Genomic DNA, 24,006 nt, shown 5'->3' on the forward strand with positions numbered 1-24,006 from the left:
TTCTCACAGCATAACGGACTCTCCCCAAGAACAACAGACAAACAGACAAAAAGGGAGTCTTGTTTCAATTTTAAAAAGTTCTAGCCTTCCCACATTGGCTCTTTTGGCCAGGTGCCCACTCACTTCCTTTTACCTATGCATAGCAGTGAGACTTTTTAACCCTTTAGAAGTAGAGCACTTAGAGAACAACTACTAAGAGCAATTTTATAGCTGGCTATATATGGCTGGCTGGGTGTCCATAAAATGGAGCTATCCCTTCATTTATCACAGTCCTATTGCCTCACTTATTTCCTACTTCCTCTCTTCTAATCTTTTGCCTCTGTGGCTTTCCTTTGTTCCATGGCACTCCAGTCTAATGCCACCTGGAATTTCTTGAACTGTTTGGAAAGTTTTACTTTCCATTCCATGATGCACAAATACTACTAGGTAAAAACTGAAAGGAGATCACACTTGTAGACAAAGTAGTTTATCCTTGAATAGTCTGAATTTGGAAGTCATTGCTCAAATCTTCCGAGCAGAATACATAGGTGAGGAAAAGCAGAGATGGATTTATTTGCCGCAAGCTATTACTATTCCGAGTACGAAACAGATAAGTGCATTCCCCTGTAAGTAAATTACACAATTATTTTTTCCAACTGGTGTATTTCAAAATTTTACAAGGATAAATTTTAAACTTTGTTATGGGACCTTCAGTGAATAAATGATAAAACTCAAATCACTGTTTGAAGTTTTTATACTTACCTCTCTTTCTACTTTCTCTGTTTCATATTTAAAGACTTGCTCCCTTAAATTATTACATTTTGTGATTAGTTCCTTATTTCTCTCTTCCATCATATGAATTTGCTTTTCAGTATCAGCTCTAAGTTTACTGAATATATCACTAAATCTGTCTTGGACATCACTCACTACTTTTTCTTTGATGATCCCCTTGTTTTGCATATCTTCCAATTGCTGCCGGAGTAAGACGTTTTCACTTTGAAGCTGTGCCAATCGTTCTTGCATAGATTCCTGTTTTACAATATATTTGCTCATTTGATCCTTCTCAGTTTGTCGAGCATAATCAAGTTCCTTTGCCTGACATTGTGCATAACTTAGATCTCTTTGAGCACTTTCTAAAAGCAAAGTTTTTTCTCTAAATGTGTGTGTTACATGATGAAGTTCATTTTCTAGACTGTTAGCTTTAGTTTCGACTTTACTAAGCTGTTGAGACAAGATATTATTGGTGTCTCGCAGATTGGACAGGTCGTGATTGAGCTTGTCTTGCAAACGAAGCCATTCATCACGCTCTCTTTGTAGTGTTCGCTCAACATCAGTTTTTGATTTCCGACAGCATTCAAGTTCTTGAACAGCAGAGTTCAAACGGGAACGGAATGATTCCGTCTCTGTCTCCAGTCTATCTTTATTTTCTTTTGCATGCTCTATTTTGGAAGTTAACATTGCAGATTCTGTCTTTAATACATTCAGCTGTCCATTGTACTGAAAAACTGTTTGTGTCAAAGCCTCCTCATTTAGTTTTAGCTCCTTCCTAAGATCTTCATTTTTTTCTTTCAAGACCTCATTTTCTTCTAAATATTTGGTTTCTTCCTCCTGGTGCCGAATTCTTATTTGATCAAGCTCTAGTCTTAGTATAGCAATTTCATCTTGCAGTTTCTGATTTTTGTGTAAAAGATCCTTTTCTCTCAGATTATCAGGTACCTGAGTAATTGAGAACATATAAACATAGAGGTGAGAGGGGGGAAGGAAGGGAGAAGAGTTACATTTAAAAAAAATGATAACAAACATGCATTTTGATGTTTTCTAATAATCAAGCTTGACTTACTTAAAATAGCTTTATAAACTACAATCTAATTGGCTGAAAAGGCTCTGAACACGTTATCTTTTAGTGAATGAACTCACTGGAACTATAAGATACTATTCAGTAACCAAATCAGTAAGCCACATTTAAGTTTCTTTTTTCCATCAATAATATAAACAAAGCCTTTAAATATTTTAAATCTAAATCCTTTCAAATACATTACCATACATGTACACTTTAGTACAGGCACCACACTATAGGCCCTACACTAAAGAAGGATGTGGAAAAATTGGAAAGAATCCAGTGGAGGGCAACAAAAATGATTAGGGGACTGGAACACATGATTTATGAAGAGAGACTGAGGGAACTGGGATTGTTTAGTCTGCGGAAGAGAAGAATGAAGTGGGATTTGATAGCTGCTTTCAACTATCTGAAAGGGGGTTCCAAAGAGAATGGATCTACACTGTTCTCAGTGGTAGCAGATGACAGAATGAGGAGTAATGGTCTCAAGTTGCGGTGGGGGAGGTTTATGTTGGATATCAGGAAAAACTTTTTCACTAGGAGGGTGGTGAAGCACTGGAATGCATTACCTAGGGAGGTGGTGGAATCTCCTTCCTTTGAACTTTTTAAGGTCAGGCTTGACAAAGCTCTGGCTGGGATGATTTAGTTGGGGATTGGTCCTGCTTTGAGCAGGGGGCTGGACTAGATGACCTCCTGAGGTCCCTTCCAACTCTAATATTCTATGATATGGGGGTGTTTTTATATTCCTTTAAAAATATGGTTTAGGCTTGTTATCCCATTTGCAGAATCAGCAACAGAACCTAGCTCTCCTGATTCATTGTGTTTTAACTTCCCTATTTATTATCTCCTTCTCTGACTTCTATTTGAATATATATCCTACATATTTTAACTTTATGTATTATCTTGGCATTAAAGTGTGGTTTTTTTCCCCACATATCCTTCATTTTCTTTCCCTCTCTCTTTTTTCCCATATTGCTGAAGCTTAGGTATGTAGTCTTCCAATCATCCGAACAGCATAATGTACTCAGATAATAATCAAATAGGAGATGCATATGTAATCTCTTTTGCTCTGGAGACGGATAATTCATCCACTGTACCAAGAATTTTGGGTAGTGTGGTGAGGAAGAAGTACGACCAAAAGTTGGAGTGTTCCTGTCAAACAGCTTCTCACTGTGTCAGCTTCAGGCATGTTAAATGTAATCACATTACTTTGAAGATGAAGTTACACTCTCAAAAGTGACTGTAAAAATGGGGTTCTTGGAGTCCACGTTTGTCTCAAATTTGCTCAATTTACAAATAAACAGCTATTTTTAATAGATGTGTTCTTTCTGCTTTGTCCATCACTGCTAGTAGTAAGAAACTCAAATGGAAACTTTGTTATCTAGTATATCATAGTATTTGAGCCAGAAAAGGATCCAGATCAATCTCCTGCGGCTTCACTGGCTCTGCACTGCTCGCAGGAGTTAAAAGTAATTAAAAAAACAACAGAAAACATTTGAGAATATTGTCAGAAAAATAAGCAGATGACTGAAGTTGAGAAAAGTGTCATTTTTACTTTACAAATTTTCTAAGAGTATTTGGTGGATACTGCCATCCACAACATACCAATTTTAAATCTGGAAGTGAAACAAACAAAGATAGGAATGTTTACAAAACTATATTATTTTCAATATTGTAAATATTCTGGCAAAGGGTGGCATGTTAAGTAATGCAATTACAAAACATCCTTTGTTTACACTTAATAATGAACACTGTGTAATTTTTCCTTGAACTGGACAGAACACTGCTTACTTCTGAACTTTTAGCTGCAGTTATTTTAGTTTCTTCTTCTATTTCTTTCTGTCTCCAAAGATGGTTGTTCAAAATACCCTCTTGTAGAGCTCTGGCACTCTGCTCTTGAGAGAGCTGTCTCTGGGTTTCATTACGTTCTTCTTCAACCTAACACAAACACATTTTAAATATTTTAATATTAGAAAAATATACTAGATATAGTAATCATTGTCCTTTTCATCATGGCTTCTTCACCCATACATGAAGAGGTTCTGCACATTTGCCTAAAGAACACCTCTTTAAGATATGTCTGCTTCCTTAGGATGTATATAGGATGGAAGCCATTTTATTCTGACCCATATTAGTTCCACATACATTTGCACGAAATCTGTAGAAGTTGAAACTGTTCAGACTAATCTAGTATTTATTCCTACTGAAAGCAAGTCTAATCTAAATGGTAGTTGGTACCAATGAAAACAATTTGGATCTTGTATGTGTAAAAATAGGATGTGTTCTACAAGTGTGGTAGAAGGACCATGCTATTCTTAACATAGTAAGTTTCTCTAGAGAAGACAAGGCCTAAAAGTCACAATGAGGAATTGCTATCATGTTTTGAGGATAAGTTTGTATGCAGGCTGAACTTAAGAATGTTCAATGATAAAGCAGCCTTAATGTTAAATACATTTCAACAATGAAGGTTATAAGTAGGTCAAGGTTAGTGAAAAGATCCATGAGATCATGTGCAGACAGCTGAATGGTACACACTGCATAAACATGACTATTTAAATAGCTTAATCATCGGATTTGAGATACCCAATCCTTTACGATAGAAATCATGATCCTTATTTTATAGTCAGTGCCTCACTGAGTATCAACTACCTACATAAGCCCAATAAAAACTGTTAGAAATAGAGACCATGAATTCATAGCTTTACGATGTTTTGCTTTTTTTAAAAAAAAAGCAGTCAACATTAAGTGAAGACTGACACTAAAATGCAAGTCAGAAACACACAAAAATTCTGTGTGTGTTTTCTGAAAATACGAGAAAAAAAATAAATCAAATGATCTTTTCAACTTAAAGTGATATTCTCAATATTCTTTGTCACAGACTTCTTAAGCTGAACAAATTGGACAATTTTAGACTATTTCTGAAGCTGTACCAAAAAAACAGTCCTCTCTGATGAGCAGGTTACTTTTCATGGAAAACTAATTTGGTACTGAAAATGTACGGAATCTTCAATTAAACAATTTGATCACCTAGTATCACCTAATATCAAATATGGGTAAATGAATTTTCCAGTGTTTGGTATTGAATAAACAATCATTTTGCAAGAATGGACACCCTGCTTCCATTTTAAAAGTTTAAATAACTAGAGCCCTGCAGAGATACAAAATTTGAGTCCACATCCATCCATGATCCGCAGACATGGTCTGCGGATATGAAGCAGATATCTGGAGATTTGCGGGGCTCTATAAATAACACACACAGTTCTCACAGCTAGGATGTTACGAAGGGACACAAAGTTCTTACCATTTTTCGAACCATATTCACAAGGCCTTGTATTTCCTGAGGTGTTTTCCTCTTGAACCCCAGGTCTAATGTAGTTGAAGGAAAATTAATCCCTTTAAGAGCGTTCTCTCTCACCGGAGGAATAGAAAATGATAGAAGAGGGGAAGGAAATCTGCTTTCAAGTCTGCTGGGAACATGTGCTCTACACAAAGGAGTAGAGGCAACAGAGCCTCTAAGAGGAGGACTAGAGAAAGAAGAGATGGGCTCCTGATGAGGCTGAATAACTTTCTTCATTCTACTAATTCTAGATCTGCCAGACCATTTGCTACAATCCACACAGACAGAAGTCAAAAGAAAATTTCCTAGCACGCTACACTCTGAAAATATCCACTTTCGAGCAACACAATTGCAGTCTGCACAAATATTTCTTAAATCCACATTTTTTCAGCTTGTTAAAGATCTTCTATTCCAAATTCCCGAACAAAATACTAAGCTGGAGATAACAGGATTCCAGGATTTATAAAAGAAAATACAAGGCCCGGGGAACTTGGCAGAGTATCCTGGAGTGAGACAAAAATCTTCCTTAATTTCTTGATGTTTGTTCATAAGTTCTACCTCTCATACTGACAGTATGAGAGGGATGAAAAATAGGCAGGTATTTTATCTATTCTTAAAATTGAACTCAGACAGGCAAATATGGCAAATTTAAAATAAAATCAGTAAACTAACAATGTTCCTCTACTTAATTTTACCAATTTGTAATCAATTTATTATGGAAAAATAAAAATAACGATACATCCATATCTGCATCCATCTCTCTTGCTGTGTTCATCTGACATCACAAAACACTAGAGCTTTGCTTTCATGGCTAATTATGATGTCACTAAAAATTTTCTCCACACCTGCCTATCTTTATTACTCAATTTCTTGTTTGTTCTCAATCATAAGGTTACGAAGGAACAAGATACACATTTGTCATTCCTCTAAATTCAATGAAGCAGGGTGAAATGACAAATATTTTTTGTCAAGAACCTAAAAAGAACAATGATCAGACATTTATCTTCTTCACTTTAGAGAGTCCATAAGAAGATGAAGAAGTTCTTCGAGTTTACCACCCTGGCATATCCACATTTTTGAACATGGCTTAGTGCCACAAGCTCAATAGCATCTGGAAAGCAGTGACCATTAGGGGTCTGAATAAGCCTCCCCACAGATCAGGATTGTTGTCAGATAACAGAAACTGAGGGTTGCTGGGACTACAATCCCTTTTATGCCTATATTCAACAAACAATATGATCAGTCTGAGAAAAAGAAAAAACAACATGGGGTATATCTGTAGAAGCAGCATATTCTGAGATTGCATATGCTACTGAGTGCTGGAATCTGCAGAGCCAGCTCTTGAAAGAGAATTATAGTTTCATGAGCATGTATGTAGAGAATTATATACTGCCATTGTATGTTTGACAATTTTTTAAAACCCATTTTTAAAAACATATTAGAACAACACATCTGAATTAAAACAAATTGGAAAAAAATTTACAAGAAAATTGTGTTGAATTACATATTTTAAGATTTAATAAATAATAACCTGTTTCAAGTGATTTCTCAATGTTCTCAACTCCATTTCTAGACTCCTTTGGGTTAGCTCAAGCTGTTGTTTCTCCTCCATCTCTTTACAGTACTGATCTTCTTTCTTTCTAAGAAGTTCTCTGTTTTTGTCATACAGCATTTCTATACTCAATCTCTTTTCTTCTTCTTGTTTCAAAGTAAACCTGGTATTTAACACAACATTATTTTAAAATCAAACCCCTGGAACATGCTTGCACCCATCATGATTTTCAACTGTTGATATTTCAGCCCACTTAAAAAATTGGTAAAGAGAAATTTTCCACAGTATGTAGCCTGAAGACCAAACAAACAGAAGAAGCACATTTTTAAAATCCCTACCACCTTCAATTCTTATCGTGTGGCTCTGAAACGGACTTTTAAAGAAAATCGTAACCTCATTCAGAGGTGCCAGCTGTACAAAAGTTTTGATGAAGATACATAACACACAAACTCACTAAAACAACACAATATTTGGTTATAAAGTTATAAAAGGCAAAGTTGTAAAACACATTTCCTTACATAATGAACACAATGCCTTACTTAAAATTAAATACATACTTTGATTATCTTCAATGCCATAAGGGCCAAATCCTATATCTTATCCCAAACCATGGAAGTGGGAAAGGAAGGGCTTCTCCCTGCCCCCTTCCAAAAAGGTACTATCCAAAATGTTGAGTCATTCTACAGTAATATGGAACAAAGCATATTAAAACAGAGCAATTAACATAGAAATAAAACATATGGCCAGATTCCCAAGCTAGTGTAAATCAGTGGTGCTATGACAATTTACTATAGTTGAAGTTATGGGCCAATGAATCTAAATAAGGTAAAACTTGGCAGCTACTTTAAACTAAATATCTTTACTCTGAACCTGTAATATTCACTAGTAATTCCAAATAATAAGTATAGGTAATACTACCAGTAAAGTAAGTGTCTAAGGCAAAACTGGCAAGATTTTAAACATGGCTTTTGTACAAATAAACTGACTGAACACCTTGTAGTAATTAAGCAGAATGTTTTCTCCTCTGCAAGGGTTTTTTTCCATAATGGAGTGTACTTAAAGAATGAAGCCAATAATCTAAAATAAGTTTAGAAAAGTCTTGCTAGTTAATCAGCATAAGCTTCAAGCTTAATGTGATAAAAATGACAAGCATTTTTTTAAATGCATGAAACTGAACCTTAAGGTTTAATTTTTAGGTTAACAGAGAATGAAGGCCTTAAGGAGAGTTTAGCAATTTTATTTTTTTCTTTTCTGATAACTGAATCCAATTATCTATAAGTGTAGAGACAGTGAACAATGAAAAACACAATGTAAGACAAGAAAAGTATGTTTCCTTGTTCCCATGACATGAATAATAAAGCATTTGAGTATTGGGTGACCTTTTAGATATTTTGACCAATATCACAGATCATATAGACAACAAGGAAAATCTGATTGTATACAAGGAAATGGCTGGTTTAAAATCCTGCTAAACATTTTCCAAGTATTTGTAACTACTAATGTACGAGTGATTCATATTTCAGAGTCTGAACTCCAAACTTTACGAATAGTAAGGAAGACAAAGTGTCCCATTATGAAAAACACTGACATGTAACATATGAATCTGAATTTCAAAGATAAAGGGTTCAATGCCATACTTACTGTAACTCTGCAAGATTATAGCTGCTCATGAGTGCAGAGCTGATATTCATTTAGTTGTAATTTTATTTAAAAAAAAACAACATTCAAATATTTGTTATGAAAATAAACAGCGTGTAAGGATTTGGTAAATAGAAAAGAAAAACAAAAGTATGCCAAATTTGGGATCAAACTGAAGTGTCCTTTTAAATACTAATACTTATTTGTTACACAAAAATCAACTTCTAAAAACAGTCTATTAATGTAAACAGTAACAAAACAAAATTACTACCCCCCCCAAAAAAAACAAAAACACCATACTATTGAGATGTATAGTCAAGAGATACTGCTCAGGTGGAAGCCCAAAGTTTGATCTTCCTTAACGGTGGCGTTCATCTAAAAAAGGAGTATCTGCCCTCTGTCTCAAAACTTGCTTGTTTCCATCAGCCTTTCAGCACTGAACCCAACCCTGGCCTTCATTCTAGACATTACCCACAGTTCCTAATACCATATGTTAAACTAAAAAGTTGCAAAGATCACTAACATTAACATTAAGAACAACTCATGAGCTTTCATCATTATAAATGAAGGTTACTTTCTTGTAACCGGAGTTCTTTGAGATGGCTCTGCACATTCCCACTTAAGGTATTGAGCCACCTAGAGGTGCTTAATGGTAGAACCTTTGCCAAATGGCATCTGTTAGAGTGCTCATGTGCCCCTCAGCATCTCCAAATGGTCTGAGAGTGAGGCTATATAAGGTGCACAGAGTCCTCTATCAACTCAGTTCCTTTCACCACTGACACAGAGAAAAGAACAAAACAACTGTGAGAAAGAGGGTGAGAAGTGTAAATATATAGATTTCAGAGTAGCAGCCATGTTACTCTGTATTCGCAAAAAGAAAAGGAGTACTTGTGACACCTTAGAGACTAACAAATTTATTTGAGCATAAGCTTTCGTGAGCTACAGCTCACCTCATCAGATGCCTCCGATGAAGTGAGCTGTAGCTCACGAAAGCTTATGCTCAAATAAATTTGAATATATAGAGCCATTTTGAAGCACTCTGGTTACAAGTAAGTAACCTTCATTTCTTCTTTGAGTGGCTGTGGATATTCCAATTTATGAATAATTTGTTAAGCAGTGCTGAAAATAACATGAAGCCAGGAAACGTAGTCCTAATTGAATAGAGAATGAAGCACTGTTCTATTAAATCTAGCATCATTCCCTGAAGCCAAATATAGAGCATAATGTTTTGTAAAGTGTGCATAGAACTCCAGGTTGCAGTCCTGCAAATCTCAGCAAAAGGGAATTATTTAAGATAAGCAAAAAACACTGCCACAGATCTACTGGAATGAGATCACAGGTACAGGAGTTTTTGCTAATGTGTAACATTCAACAATACATTGGTTAGTCCATCTAGAAATAGTCTGGTGAGACACAGTATGACCCATGTGATTTTTACCACAAGGGATGAACAATCTAAATGGTTTTTGAAAACTTTTAGTTCTATCTAAATAATATTCAAGAACTCTTCTTGCATCTAACGTATTTAAAACAGATTTCCCCTTATTTGTACGCAGTCTTGGAAGAAATAGCAGCACAGTAATTGTCTGATTGGTGTGAAATTCAGAAAACTACTTTTAGCAAAAACCTAGGATCACGTCTAAGAAACACTTTGTCTTTATGAAAAGACATAAATGGTAAATCAGCCATCAAGGCATTTAATTCACTAACCCTTCTGGCTGACATTATGGAAATAATGAATGCCATCTTTAGAGACAGATGATACAAAAACCACTCAGCCAAGGGTTCAGAGTGTAGATAAAACCAAATTAAGATCCCAAGGAGGGACAGGATACCTCAAAGTGGGATACATTTTAGATAATCCCTTCTTAACTTTTTAACCATATTATGCACAAACAGTGATCTCAAATGGTAAGCTGAGATAGCTGCCAACTGAACTTTTAAATATAACCCCTTAGTCTTTAAGTACATTAAATATTCTGAAATACAAGGAACAGAAGCTGAAACAAGGGAATCAGATTTTCACCACATGAAATAGCAGCCTTCAACAGCCAATCATCTCAATATGGGTAAACAAAAATACCTTGCTTTCTCAAATGAGCCTAGAGACACTTTGTACATATACTCTTGGTGTTGTGGACAGGTCAAATGGGACCACCTTGTACTGAAAATGCTGTCCCGCTGCCATGAAACAGATACTTTCTATGACTGTGTCTGATAGAAATATGAAAGTATGCATCTTTTAAATCTAGACTTGCAAACCAATCCATAGTTGAAAGTGAAGGGATTATGGAGGCCAAAGTTAACATACAGAAGAACCAAAACTCACAAATATATTTCATCAGGTTTACTGAAAAGACCATCCCATTCGAAGGGGAGATCTTCCATCTTAATTCCAGTATCCAGAACCAGAGAAGAGGACGAAAGCCTGGAGAGAGTACTTTGACACATTCTGATCTTCCATTAGGATTGCATTTGCCAATCTCCTTTTGTCATCTGACAAACCCTTCACAAACAATGGCATCTTTTCCAGCAGGTGGAATTAATAGCTGGTCATAACTGCTTGATAATTTGCCATCCTACTACCAAGAGAGGAAGAGAACAACACCTTTCTCTGTAGAGACTCTATCATTAGGAGTGGAATATGCTTGTCCAGACCTCAACCTGCTACTAACAGCAGCCACCACCAGTGATTTAGGTATAGGATGTGTGTTAAAATATGAAAATCTTTCTAAGGGTATCTGATATAATTTGTCTGCCTTCTTGTAAACAGGCTGGCAAGAGGCAGGAATGGACCAAATAGTCTTAGCCAGCTGCAGCAGACAATGAAGAACTGGCAATGACATGCCACTTTTGGAGATAGGCACAAAAATGTTGAACACTGGATGGAATGTTTCCTCCACAGCTACTGAAGGTAACGTCAAAGTGGATGCCATGCGATCCACCAGGCCATGAACGGCAGAGTCCTCAGAAAGGGAAGTGGCGCAAGCCATTCCCACAAACTCATCTGGTGATAAATCAGGATCATAGTCTGTGTCAGCATGCTCATGTTCAAAAAGAGGAGCTATTTCCTCATTTTCTTCAGACAGAATTTCAGGTACCACTGTCTGTGATGCAGACAGATCCGGTGGAACCAGATCTGAGGATTTCTCCACCACCAAATTCTTTACAAAGGAAACATCATCTCTCCATTCATAAAGAAGACAACTGAAAAATTTCTGCAGCCTCACCCAATAAGGCCCTGGAGCCCAGGACTGTCGTTTCTCCAGCAACTGGGTTCCAAGAATATACTTGTAAGAGGAGGAGCCAGGAAGAAACAAGTCTCTTTATTCTTCCTCTATCCTCCTGTAAACACAGATTTGGCCTCAGATACAGAACAGAGTGCACCAGAGACAGCAACAGATCTGGAGGATGGAGAGAAAACTGTTTGTGGAGATTCTGTAAGAATCTTAGGAGGAGGAGGTATAGGTGAATCAGGAGAAAGACCAACAATCTCCTCTGTTCTTCCCCCCTTTTTTTTTTTTTAAGTGAAGACAATGCAGACCTTGGAATCGACGAAGCCTGTCTCTTCTTGAAGACTCTTACATCTAGATCTGAGGAACGCTTGGAAGTTGAATGGTATACATCAGCCACAAAAGTAAAAGTCTTCTTTGGATCCGAAGATGGACTTGGAACCAGAGCAGATGTCAAAGCCAGAGCTGAAGATCTGAGCAGCACAGGATCCAGTGAAACACTCAGGTCTACTCCATTGGTCCTTGAAGCTGAAGCTAGAACTGGCCTGGGTTTCAGAGCCGTAGCCATAGAGGCCCTGTCAGAATCAGATGGATCCGATAAAAATGACACAAGAGATCTGTCACTGCTAACTGTGCTTGTCTTCACCCTTGCTTTCTTCCTTACAACTGACACAGCCGGAACAGAGTTCCTGGAGCCCTTAAGGTTCTTCAGTTTGCTGGAGGAAGTCATGGAAGCCAAGACTGGCCTCTTAGACCTTGGATCCAACAAGATTTTGCAACTGGATGGTTTGGCCTCAGGAGGCTCCTTAAGGAGAAGCAGTTGTAATCTGTTGTGCCTCTCATCGTGCACTCTGGGCATGAAGTTCAGCAGATGGAACACCCAGAAGGAAAAAAGTTGTCTCACAAGCATTTCAGGCACCGAATGTGGTCATCTGATGCTGGGAAGACAGCTGGGCTTGAAACCCAGCTTCTTTCTCTTCGGTTCCACCACAATCCAGAACTGAAATATTAACTAACTATACTTCTATATGGAGGGGTGTGGGGGACACAACAGGGTATTGGATGGGTGGGGCTCGGCGGGGGGCTCTAGTTCTGGATGCAGGGGGTGAGCCTTGGTGGGATAGGGATTCAAGTGCAGGGAGGGTGGCTCGATGGGGCGGGGGGCTCAGTGGAATAGGTTCTCTGTATGTGTGAGTCTGAATGCAAGGGGATTGTGCAGACATGGGAGCAGCTCCCCATACAGTGACCCCTTCTCCTTGTGACCGAGGAGTAATGTGGTCAGGAAGTGCGGGAGGGATGTGGCCTTTCCTGGGGTGGGTCTGATTTGGCCCCAGCTGCTCCAGAGGAAGAGAAAGTTCCAGTCCCCCCACCCCCAGCAGCTGAGCCAGGTGCAGAATTCCAATTCTCCCAAGAGTAATTCACTCTGTCACTCACCTGGGCTGTACACTGTGAAAGCAGCTGAGCCACCTGGTTCTCCTGGGTCACTGCTTTCCTGACCTCCCCTTACACAGATCATGAAGGCGAAACTTACCTGCTAGCAGAGAACACGTGGCTGAACTCCCTCAACATTCCTCTGTGCCCCCTTAAGGGGATGAGGGAGAGGGGGGACAAGCAGCAATGCCAGGCGCTCTATGCCTGCTGGTCAATTTCCCCACGTGGGCTGTGCAGTGAGTCAACAGGAGCTGCTCCCTTATATCCCTGCCCTCCCCTTATACAACCTACATGGGCAAACTGACTGGCAAACACAGAGTGCCTTGTGTCGCCGCTCACCCCCTGCCCCCCAATGTTCTTTCGCGGGGAGGAAGCAGGGCTAAGGAAGAAATCTGTATGCTCCCCCCATGCATCCCCTCTGCGACATATTCAGTTGGGGGGGGGCAATGCTTCCCCCTCCCACAAAATCCCTGCTTATGGTTATCACTAAACAATTATCAAGATACTAAGAACTGGAGAAAACCCAGGCCTGAACAGACTGGAGTGATTCATTTTTGTCTGCCACAGCAATTCGAAGGAACTGAGGTGGTAGGGGGCACCTGTGCCCCCTTATAAAGCCTCACCCTCAGAATGTTTGGAAACACTGAGGGGAAGACTAGGAGATGGTGTGCAAGGACTCTAACAGGCACTGCTTTGAGAAAGTTCTGCCATTAGGCTCCACTAGGCAGTGCAATACCCATAAGTGGAAATAGCAGAGCTACTCAAAGAACCCTCATTTTTCCATACTCTCTCCATCTCCTTTTTGTTTGCCATCATTCTTTGGGGCACGAATTTGTCACATTATTTGTCTGTAAAGCACTGTGTGTACTCATGATCCTATGTAAAAAATGTCTAGAAAGTCCTAATTTTGTAAATAAGCAACTTGTTTCTGAAGATTGGAAAAACAACAGCCTGGAACAGATCTTACTTAGAGACTCTACCAACAGCATATCACCACACAGTCTCTTTCATATAAGGTGTACACTGGATTGTTTATGGTTAGTGTGACAGAGGTTACAAGGGTAGTTCTCACCATGGCAGCCAAGAAGGGGGAAACTGTATGGAGCGAGATTTACCTGAGCAAGAGATAGCAAAAGGCAGCAAAAGGGCAGCTGTGCTCTATTCCTTACTTTATCCCCAAGTAAATCACTCCCTCCCTTTCCATGTTACAACAATTAGCTGAAAAAAAGATTGCATGAAAAATATCTGGCAGGTAGACTTTCCAGGCAAAACTACTATCGAACAGTAAGCTTTTGACCAAACAATTTTGAGCTTGATGCTGTAAAGTGCTGAGAACTAGCTCAATCCAGCAAAATACTTAAGAATGTACTTAACACTGAAAAGCATGTTAATCGTCCAATTGACTTTAATTCCAGCATCCCTTTTGTTATTTGCATTCAGACAAAGTAACCTGGTAAAATGCTTATTAGAATTTAAGATTCCGTACTTGAGACTGCTGACATCGCTTTCCCATTCCACTTTTTGGTGATCCAGCCTGGATTTCAATTCTCTGGTCTCTTCCAATACTGCTTGTAGCTCTTTCTTTTCATTCTCCAGCTTTCTTACTTTTCCCAAAAGCTGTGTATAGCGGCCCTTTTCACGTTCTATTAATCGTTCATATCCATGAAGTAAGTTCTGAATTTTCAAGAGACTAATAGAATCTGCTTTGTGAAGAAAATCAACAATGTAAAGATATGTGCAGATTTCAATTTGCAAAAAAACCAAAAGCACTTCAGATTGCTTTAATTTTCTATACTGTATCTGGAAACAAATGTAAATGTCTCTTTCAGTACTATTCAAAATCCAATATAACAAACATAACAAATGCTTGCATAGTACTTGCTTGCAGATTTCTTTTGCATCTCTGTCGAAGAAGAAATATTTTCTAAAAATACTTCTGTTCACTGTATAATTTATGTAAAATATATAAACTATCATTTACATTAGAAGTGCAATGTTAAAATTTTATTTTTATTTTTATTTCATTATGCGAAGTACAAACCAGATTATACACACACATATTCTGTGTGCGTGTGTGAACATAAAACATTTTATACCTCCAGTGATTGTGATTGCATGTCCAATTCAGTAACTTCTATATACTACAAAATGCATGCTTCTACAGTGAGGAGGCAATTTTCAAAGGCATAAAGAGGAATTGGGCACCTAACTGTCTTTTACGCCTTTGAGAATCTCCGCTTGCAATACCCGATAAAGAAATTTTGTGGCATGTTAAGTGGTCATCGCTTGTTCTAAGTAAAGATACTGTAAAGATCTGTAAAGAGTAAAGATTATACAGTAAAGCTACATCACTTCTGTGCAAAATGGAGACAGATATTAAGTTTGATCTCTACTTCCCCTGACAAAGGTATTACAGAGGCCACATACCTAGCTCTGGGGGTGGGATAAAGGAGCCCTTTGCAGCTGCAATACCGGATACCATAGTCTCTTTAAATGCCAATGCTAATAGATTCTGTAGTGTCTGGCTGCTGCTTGTGGAAGCTAGACAAATAATGGGGGGAGGGGAAGGGGGGCAGGAAAATATCTAGCTAAAGCTCAGCAAATCTACAGAGAATGGGGAGGAGATTCTGTGGCATCTCTATAGCTTTGTCTCCACTGCAATTAAAACACTGCGACTGGCCCATGGCAGCTGATTCAGGCTTGTGGAGTGTGGGGTAACAGGCAGTTTAATTGCAGTGTAGACATTCAGGCTTGGGTCAGAGCCCAGACTTTAGGGCCCTGAAAGGTAGGAGGGTCACAGAGCCTCAGGGCTGCAGCCTGAGCCCGAATGTCTAAACTGCAATTAAGCATCTCCTTGAGTCCTGAGTCTGAGTCAACTGGCATGGGCCAGTTGCAGGTTTTTAATTGCAGTGCAGACATACTCTAAGAGGCTCTCTCCCTTAATACCTTTGCTGGGGATTTTCCTCCCCCTGTTGTGTGGCTGGCTCTGGGGCTTTTAGAGACCTTTTAGGAGGTGGAACAGGCCCTTTTACCCAGTCTATGAGGGTTATCCTGGCTTACTACCCTGAATCAGTGCTTCAGACAGCCAGAGCTCCCAGGGAATATATCCTTCTTTATGGTCAAAGGAGACAATAAGTTTGGGAACAAATAGCTAGAAATACCAAGGATTTAAAAATAAATATGTGCTTTAATTTACAATGAGAATTCCAAGACACACAGGTGAAAAGCATTAATGTTGTCCAGAAATTGAAATCATTTGTCTTCTGTTGCTATGGAAACATAACTCTTTTACCTTTGCCATCCATACTAAGCTGCTCTATCAGCAACACAGCATCTCTGTAGGTTGAAGCAGACAACTCAAAGTCCTCTGTAGCAGTGTCAGAAGACTGAGTTAATTCATCAAAATCATCTGCAACATCCATCTGTTTGCCAATCTACAAACAAGACATAATTTCATGAGTAAAAAAAAATGCAAATTACCGTACGTTATAACAAAAGCAGGGTTATTATTAATTTACTCAACTATTTCCCACACATTGTGGTCTCAAACATAATAGACCGTTAACTCTTCAGAGAAGGGACAGTGATTTACATATCTGGTGAAACACCATCCCATTTATGAATGCATAAAGTGCTATATAAATGCTTAACATTTAAAGCAATATTTTTGTTTAGTAAGCTATTTTACAGTACCTTGTTCCTTTCATCTACTGTTCTGGCTCCAGGTCTAGAAGACAAAAATAAAATTTTGATATTGGAAAACTGATGTTAAGATAGAAGTAAAATTATATGTTTGTTCTGAAAATACTGATTTATTTATTTAGTAAATGTGAATTCTTTTACGGTCAATCCTGCATGAGATGTGGACAAGGGCTCAGAGTATACAGCTGAGTTACCATCAGAGCTGCTTAACACAGTGCTTTGTTACTCACAGTCCAACAAGATGAATAAGCTGAGAGCAGTGGGTGGACTGGCAAGAACACTGCCCAGAATAAGTCATGAGGTATTAAGCAGCTGGTTGAAAAAGTAATACTATTTTCTTACAACTAGGCCTGCACATGGACGCTTGCTCACATTGCTCAGAACCATGTACACTTCACTACACTCACTCACATCACTGCAGTAGATGGCTCTCTGTGTAGATGCTGATCAAACATTATGCTCAAAACTGGGGGTTTTGGCTCTCTCTCTTCTTTCAGCATTAAGGACAAAGCCTCTTCTGGTCCAAAATAATTTTAGACCACTTATTTTTGGATTCCCCAGTTCTCCACCAACAATGTTTAATTTTAGTTATAGCTGTTGAGAACCTAGAAAAGCAATCTAAATGAGTCTTGCAAATATATTCCATAAATGCAGAAACTTAATCCTTTTAGTGTGCCATAAAATGTAAATATGGTCTCAACAGGAAACAACAGGAACATTTTTTCAATGAACTTTGGATGTTGCAGAGCATTACACACAAAAATGGTTTGATTTTCTAAAAAGAATAAAAATTACAGTTTCTGACATGACTTTTTTTAAGCAGTGATAAACTTAATTTTTAAATACTCAGAAACATACCTGAACTGAGTCACCATGTGATCTTATTGATATAACTGTTCTTCCCCTCCTCATCCTATTCTTTCCTTCACTGATTTTGTTATTTCCATATTTTAGATTAGAGGTTCTGTAACTGTGGTCCCTGGATAACTGCTAGCCTAAAGTACGTGCTGGTGGTCTGTCACATGCTGCTAGCTCCTCCTTATTTCTAAAAATATATAGACAGCTAAAAATAGATTCTACTTCCCTAAATATATTTTTCTTCATAAGCAATTACGCAAAGTGAGCAGTCATGGGGTAAGAGGGATGGTCCTCTCATGGATCAGTAAGATAGGAAACAAAGGGTAGGAATAAATGGTCAGTTTTCACAATGGAGAGAGGAAATTAGCAGGGTCCCCCAAGGATCTGTACTGGGACCTGTTCTGTTCAACATATTCATAAATGATATGGAAAAAAAGTAAACAGTGAGGTGGCTCTGGGGCTTTTAGAGACCTTTTAGGAGGTGGAATAGGCCCTTTTACCCAGTCTATGAGGGTTATCCTGGCTGGTTATCCAAAGTTTTCAGATGCTACTAAATTAATCAAGATAGTTAAGTCCAAAGCTGATTGTGAAGAGTTACAAAGGGATCTCACAAAATTGGGTGACTGGGCAAGAAATGACAAATGAAATTCAATGTTGATAAATGCAAAATAATGAAACCTAATCCCAACTATGCGTACAAAATGATGGGGTCTAAATTAGTTGCTACCACTCAAGAATGAGATTTCGGAGTCATAGCGGCTAGTTCTCTGAAAACATCTGCTCAAAGTGCAGCAGCAGTTTAAAAAAGCTAACCATGTTGGGAATCATTAGGAAAGGGATAGATAAGACAGAAAATATCACAAAGCCACTACATAAATCCATGGCACACCTACACCTTGAACACTGCATGTGATTCTGGTCGCGCCATCTCAAAAGAGATACATTAGAAATGGGAAAAGTAGAGAAACAGGCAACAAAAACGATTAGGGAGATGGAACAGCTTCTGTATGAGGAGAGATTAAGAAGACTGGGACTGTTCAGCTTGGAAAAAAGAAGACAGAGAGGGATATTATAGAGGTATATAAAAACATGAACGGTGTGGAGAAAGTGAAAGTGTATTTACCCCTTCACATAACACACGAACCAGGATTCATTCACCCAATGAATTAATAGAAAGCAGGTTTAAAACAAACAAAAGGAAGTATTTCCTTACACAACACAGTCAAACTGTGGAATTCATTGACAGGGGATATTGTGAAGGTCAAAAGTATACACAAGTTCAAAAAAGAATTAGATAAGTTCATGGAAGATATATCTATTAATGGCTATTAGCCAAGATGGTCAGGGACGCAACCCCATGCTCTGGGAGTCCCTATACTTCTGACTGTCAGAAGCTGGGACTTTATGACAGGGGAGGGATCACTCATTAATGGCCCTGTTCTATTCATTCCACCTGAAACATCTGGCACTGGCCACTGTCAGAAGACAGGATACTGCGCTAAGATGGACCATTGGTCTCACGCAGTAAGGCCATTTATTTGTTGCAATTATCAGTGTGTCAGGCATCTATACAAAGGAAGAGATGCTCTAAACATCTGTAAATAGGATAGCAGACAGTCCCTGAGGATTTTCTGTATTAAAATATATTCCAAGCTATGAAAAACACTGAGAACTGTTATTTTAGATTACAAACTCTTTGGGTAGAGACATTAGAATTTGTTTTGCGAAGTCCCTCGCAAAACAAATTCTAAGCTCTGCTGGTACTACAGTAGACACTCATTAGTAGCAACATATCAGTGCCCTTTTGCTATCATGGAATCATAGGACTGCAAGATACCTTGAGAGGTCATCTAGTCCAGTCCCCTGAACCCATAACAGGTGTTGATCTAACCTGCTCTTAAAAATCTCTAATGATGGAGATTCTATAACCTCCCTGGGCAATTTATTTCAGTGCTTAACCACCCTGACAGTTAGGAAGTTTTTCCTAATGTCCAACCTAAACCACCCTTGCTGCAATTTAAGCCCATTGCTTCTTATCCTATCTTCAGAGGTTAAAGAGAACAATTTTTCTCCCTCCTGCTTGTAATAACCTTTTACGTACTTGAAAACTGTTATATCCCCTCTCAGTCTTCTCTTCTCCAGACTAAACAAACCCAATTTTTTCAATCTTCCCTCATAGGTCATGATTTCTAGACCTTTAATCATTTTTGTTGATCTTCTCTGGACCTTCTCCAATTTGTCCACATCTTTCCTGAAATGTGGCACCCAGAACTGGACACAATACCCCTAATCAGCGCAGAGTAGAGAGGAAGAATTACTTCTTGTGTCTGTCTTACAACATTCCTGCTAATAAATCCCAGAATGATAACTGCTTTTTTGGAACAGTGCTACACTGTTGATTCATATTTAGCTTGTGATCCACTCTGATCCCCAGATCCCTTTCTGCAGTACTCCTTCCTAGGCAGTCATTTCCCATTTTATTTGTGTGCAACAGATTGTTCCTTCCCTATTTACTTCAGGCCATTTCTCCAGTTTGTCCAGATCCTTTTGAATTTTAATCCTATCCTCCAAAGCACTTGTAACTCCTCCTATCTTGTTATCATCTGCAAACTTTATAAGTGTACTGTCTATGCCATTATCTAAATCATTGATGAAGATATTGAACAGAACCAGACCCAGAACTGCTCCCTGTGGGACCCCATTTGATATGCCTTTCCAGCTGGACTGTGAACCACTGATAACTACTCTCTGGGAATGGTTTTCCAACCAGTTATGCTCCCACCTTACAGTAGCTCCATTTAGGTTGTAGTCCCCTAGTTTGTTTATGAGACAGTTACACGAGACAGTATCAAAAGCCTTACTAAAGTCACGATATACCACACCTACTGCTTCCCCCCTAGCCACAACGCTTGTTATCCTGTCAAAGAAAGCCCTTAGGTTGGTCTGACATGATTTCAAATCCATGCTGACTGTTACTTATCACCTTATTATCTTCTAGGTGTTTGCAAATTGATTGGTTAATTATTTGCTCCATTATCTTTCTGGGTACTGAAGTTAAGCTGATTTGTCTGTAATTCCCTGGATTGTCCTTATTTCCCTTTCCCTATGCTGCTCTTAAGTGGCGGTTGCTGTTATGGGGAGTGTCTGACCAAAGGCATATGAAGAGTTAAGAGGGTTTTGGAAGGGATGTGGCAGCCACATTGTGAGGGGGAAGTTAGGGTGTGTGTGTGACCTCAAGTTTGGGGGGAATTGGGCAGCGGAACCCTGTGTTTGGCAGGGGAACCCCCAGTTGGCAAAATGGCTGAGCAAGCCTGGCTGCCAGGGCCAGGCTGAGGATGCTCCCACTGGCAGGTTCATGCTCCACCCTGGACAGGTCAGTGCCCTGACCCCTCACTGCAAAACAGCATACCCACACCCCACTGCCAGCAATCGAGATACCCACACCCCACTGCCAGCTCAGTGCACGGGGGGTCTCCACTGCAAAATAGCGGCCTCCCCATCCCCACCAAGCCAGACGCTGAGGAAGGGAGAAAGCCCTCTAGCTGTGCCTCTGATGCTCCGTCAACCCTAGCTCCCTGCCCCCCAAAATCCCTTTCTTCCAGATCTTCCCCCAAAACTCTCCCCCACACATGCTCTCTACACAGGTTCTGTCAGGCAGGGCAAGTGGACAGGGATGTGTGCTCTGGAGCTTCACTGAAGGGCCAGGGTCGCAAGGGGAGTGCAAGTATGCAGTTTGGGGAGGCAGTGCCCCTACATGCCCCCTCAATCTCCACCACTGGATATGATATCACAATGTCACAAATATTGATCTTATGCGATGGCTATGTTGCTGTTACCGAGTGGACACAGTTGGGAAAGTGTTTCTCATAGCGGCAGTTGCTTTTATAAGGTGTTGCTACAAACAAGTGTCTATAGTATTACTCACAGCTGAAGAATAACTTTGTCACCGAATAAAATTACAAGAGCAACAAAAATAATCTAAGAATGACTTCGACACTATGCTGTTAATTTTATGTCATGAAAATGTGTTGCAATGGGTAATATCACAATGAAATAATGGAAATCAGTGATCTTCTCATGTGGGGCTCTGCAAGGAGGCAAAAATATTTGTGAGATACTGTCACTTATCTATGTAAGCACCAATCTGTTTCCCCTTCTCACCAGTTAAATAGCAAAGTTGAGAGCAAAGGAAGAACAGGAGAGCAGCACCACCCTACCCCAGCAGGGAAATGGATAAGATGTAAAAAAAAAAAAAAAAACCTATCACAAACAAATGCTAGCGAGTAACTTTTCCTTTTCGTAAGTCTTTCTTCTGCCCTCGTCTAATATGCATTCAGGATATTTAGTGAATGTTGAGACAAGAACCCAACATTTACTTAACAGCGATACTTGAAGGACCCAGGCCCAATGAGAGAGCACTGGGATGCAGAGCAGTTCAACTCATATTGTTATATGAAGGAATGTGAAGACAACAAGGTTACTGTCTGGCAGTCATCCAAGCAGATAAAGTGACAACCCCTATAACAGAATGTCACTGAACCTCCTAATGGTGAGTAATGGCCAGCCTTCTTGTAAGCTAGACAGTGTTTCTCAATGACTGGTCCATGAACCAGCGCTGGTCCCTAAGATCTCCCTGACACAGTTTAGGAAGGTAGCAAGCTGGTCCCTGCTATCTAAAAGGATGAGAAACACCTGAGCTAGAAGATACAAGTGCATACCCTTCTAACAATGGTAGTCTTCATTATCAATTCATCTCTATTACAGCTATCAAAAAAGGCTAATGTCCACATTCACAAACACCATGTGGAGTTCTTTAAATGGGGAAAAGTAGTACCCTAACCATGCTCCAATCCCCCATGAAGATGCCAGAAAGGAAGGCTAGGTGGGTTCTTTCCTTTTTTATTTTGCTTTTCCTCCTATACTCCTATCTTTTTTCCCTAAAAGAAAAAGACTACAGGCTGGTCTTCACTGTGGGGAGATCAACGCCACTGCCCACAGATTCCTTCTGCAGGAATTCCATGTATATCCCCTCACACACCAACTAAATTGTTGCTTCAACCCTTATATGTACGTGCTGCAGTTGGGGTGTACCTGGTCCACCCACCATTCTCTGGGGTGTACCACCCATCCATGAAGCAGGGATCAATTTGGCGGGTGAAGACCAACTAAATCAACAGCAGAGCGCTCTCCAAATCGACCCCAGTACTCCAGCTCCCCGAGAAGATTCAGGTAAGTTGACGGGAGAGCATTGGGGGGGAGGGATAGCTCAGTGGTTTGAGCATTGGCCTGCTAAACCCAGGGTTGTGAATTCAATCCTTGAGGGGGCCATTTGGGATCTGGGCAAAAAACTGGGGATTGGTCCTTCTTTGAGCAGGGGGTTGAACTAGATGACCTCCTGAGGTCCCTTCCAACCCTGATATTCTATGATTCTATGACGCAGCACAGTGAAGACACTGCGGTAAGTCAACCTAAGTTACGTCGACTCCAGCTATGTTATTCACGTAGCTGGAGTAGCATAAATTAGGTCAACTTACCCCTGTAATGAAGACAAGCCCTAAGCATTAAAAGAAGAGAAGGGGAACAGAGCAGTACTAAAATGAGGGCTACAGACTTCTGAATAAAAGGAAGCAAAAGAACCTGGAGAGGAGGAAGGTTTTTATAGATAAGAGAGAGTGAGCTCTCAATTCATTTGCCTCTTTATTTCCTGGCATACTACACACTTTTTGAGAAAATTATTATGGAAGGGATGGTATATGGTCATGGTACTAGTGGACAAACAGCAAGATGGATGGATGGGGCATGTCAGACCACTGGAAGGTCAGCTGTTGAGAGCTCAAGTTAGCGATGGATCGTGAAGGCTACCAAAAATTCTGCTACAATGTCACTGATATTCAGACATGAATAAATAGATTTACTATACTTTTTAGCAAAAAGAAAAGGAGTACTTGTGGCACCTTAGAGACTAACCAATTTATTTGAGCATAAGCTTTCGTGAGCTACAGCTCACTTCATCGGATGCATACTGTGGAAAGTGTAGAAGTTCTTTTTATATACACACAAAGCATGAAAAAATACCTCCTCCCACCCCACTCTCCTGCTGGTAATAGCTTATCTAAAGTGACCACTCTCCTTACAATGTGTATGATAATCAAGGTGGGCCATTTCCAGCACAAATCCAGGGTTTAACAAGAACGTCTGGGGGAGAGGGGGGCGTAGGAAAAAACAAGGGGAAATAGGTTACCTTGCATAATGACTTAGCCACTCTCAGTCTCTATTCAAGCCTAAGTTAATTGTATCCAATTTGCAAATGAATTCCAATTCAACAGTTTCTCGCTGGAGTCTGGATTTGAAGTTTTTTTGTTGTAATATCACAACTTTCATGTCTGTAATCACGTGACCAGAGAGATTGAAGTGTTCTCCGACTGGTTTATGAATGTTA

General features: G+C 39.5%; 1 protein-coding gene across 19 annotated transcripts in view; it reads right to left on the reverse strand.

Annotated features, from left to right (window-relative positions):
• ANKRD26 (ankyrin repeat domain containing 26) overlaps nt 1–24,006 on the reverse strand; it is a 197,220-nt gene that overhangs the window by 79,255 nt on the left and 93,959 nt on the right. For 16 of the 19 annotated variants that reach the window (XR_012156802.1, XR_012156803.1, XR_012156804.1 and 13 more), the window contains 6 exons: nt 16,701–16,734; nt 16,300–16,441; nt 14,494–14,710; nt 6,685–6,868; nt 3,608–3,754; nt 742–1,695 (listed from right to left, as the gene is read on the reverse strand). Coding sequence is in view for 16 of the 19 variants with exons in the window: in XM_073328172.1 (XP_073184273.1) it covers nt 742–1,695; nt 3,608–3,754; nt 6,685–6,868; nt 14,494–14,710; nt 16,300–16,441; nt 16,701–16,734 (1,678 nt within the window). In the remaining 3 variants the exon portion in view is untranslated. The remainder of the gene's footprint in view (nt 1–741; nt 1,696–3,607; nt 3,755–6,684; nt 6,869–14,493; nt 14,711–16,299; nt 16,442–16,700; nt 16,735–24,006) is intronic. The other 3 variants (XM_073328171.1, XM_073328169.1, XM_073328178.1) reach the window with 2 other exon arrangements.

Source organism: Lepidochelys kempii, chromosome 1 (assembly GCF_965140265.1).
Source record: "Lepidochelys kempii isolate rLepKem1 chromosome 1, rLepKem1.hap2, whole genome shotgun sequence".
NCBI classification, from domain to species: domain Eukaryota; kingdom Metazoa; phylum Chordata; order Testudines; family Cheloniidae; genus Lepidochelys; species Lepidochelys kempii.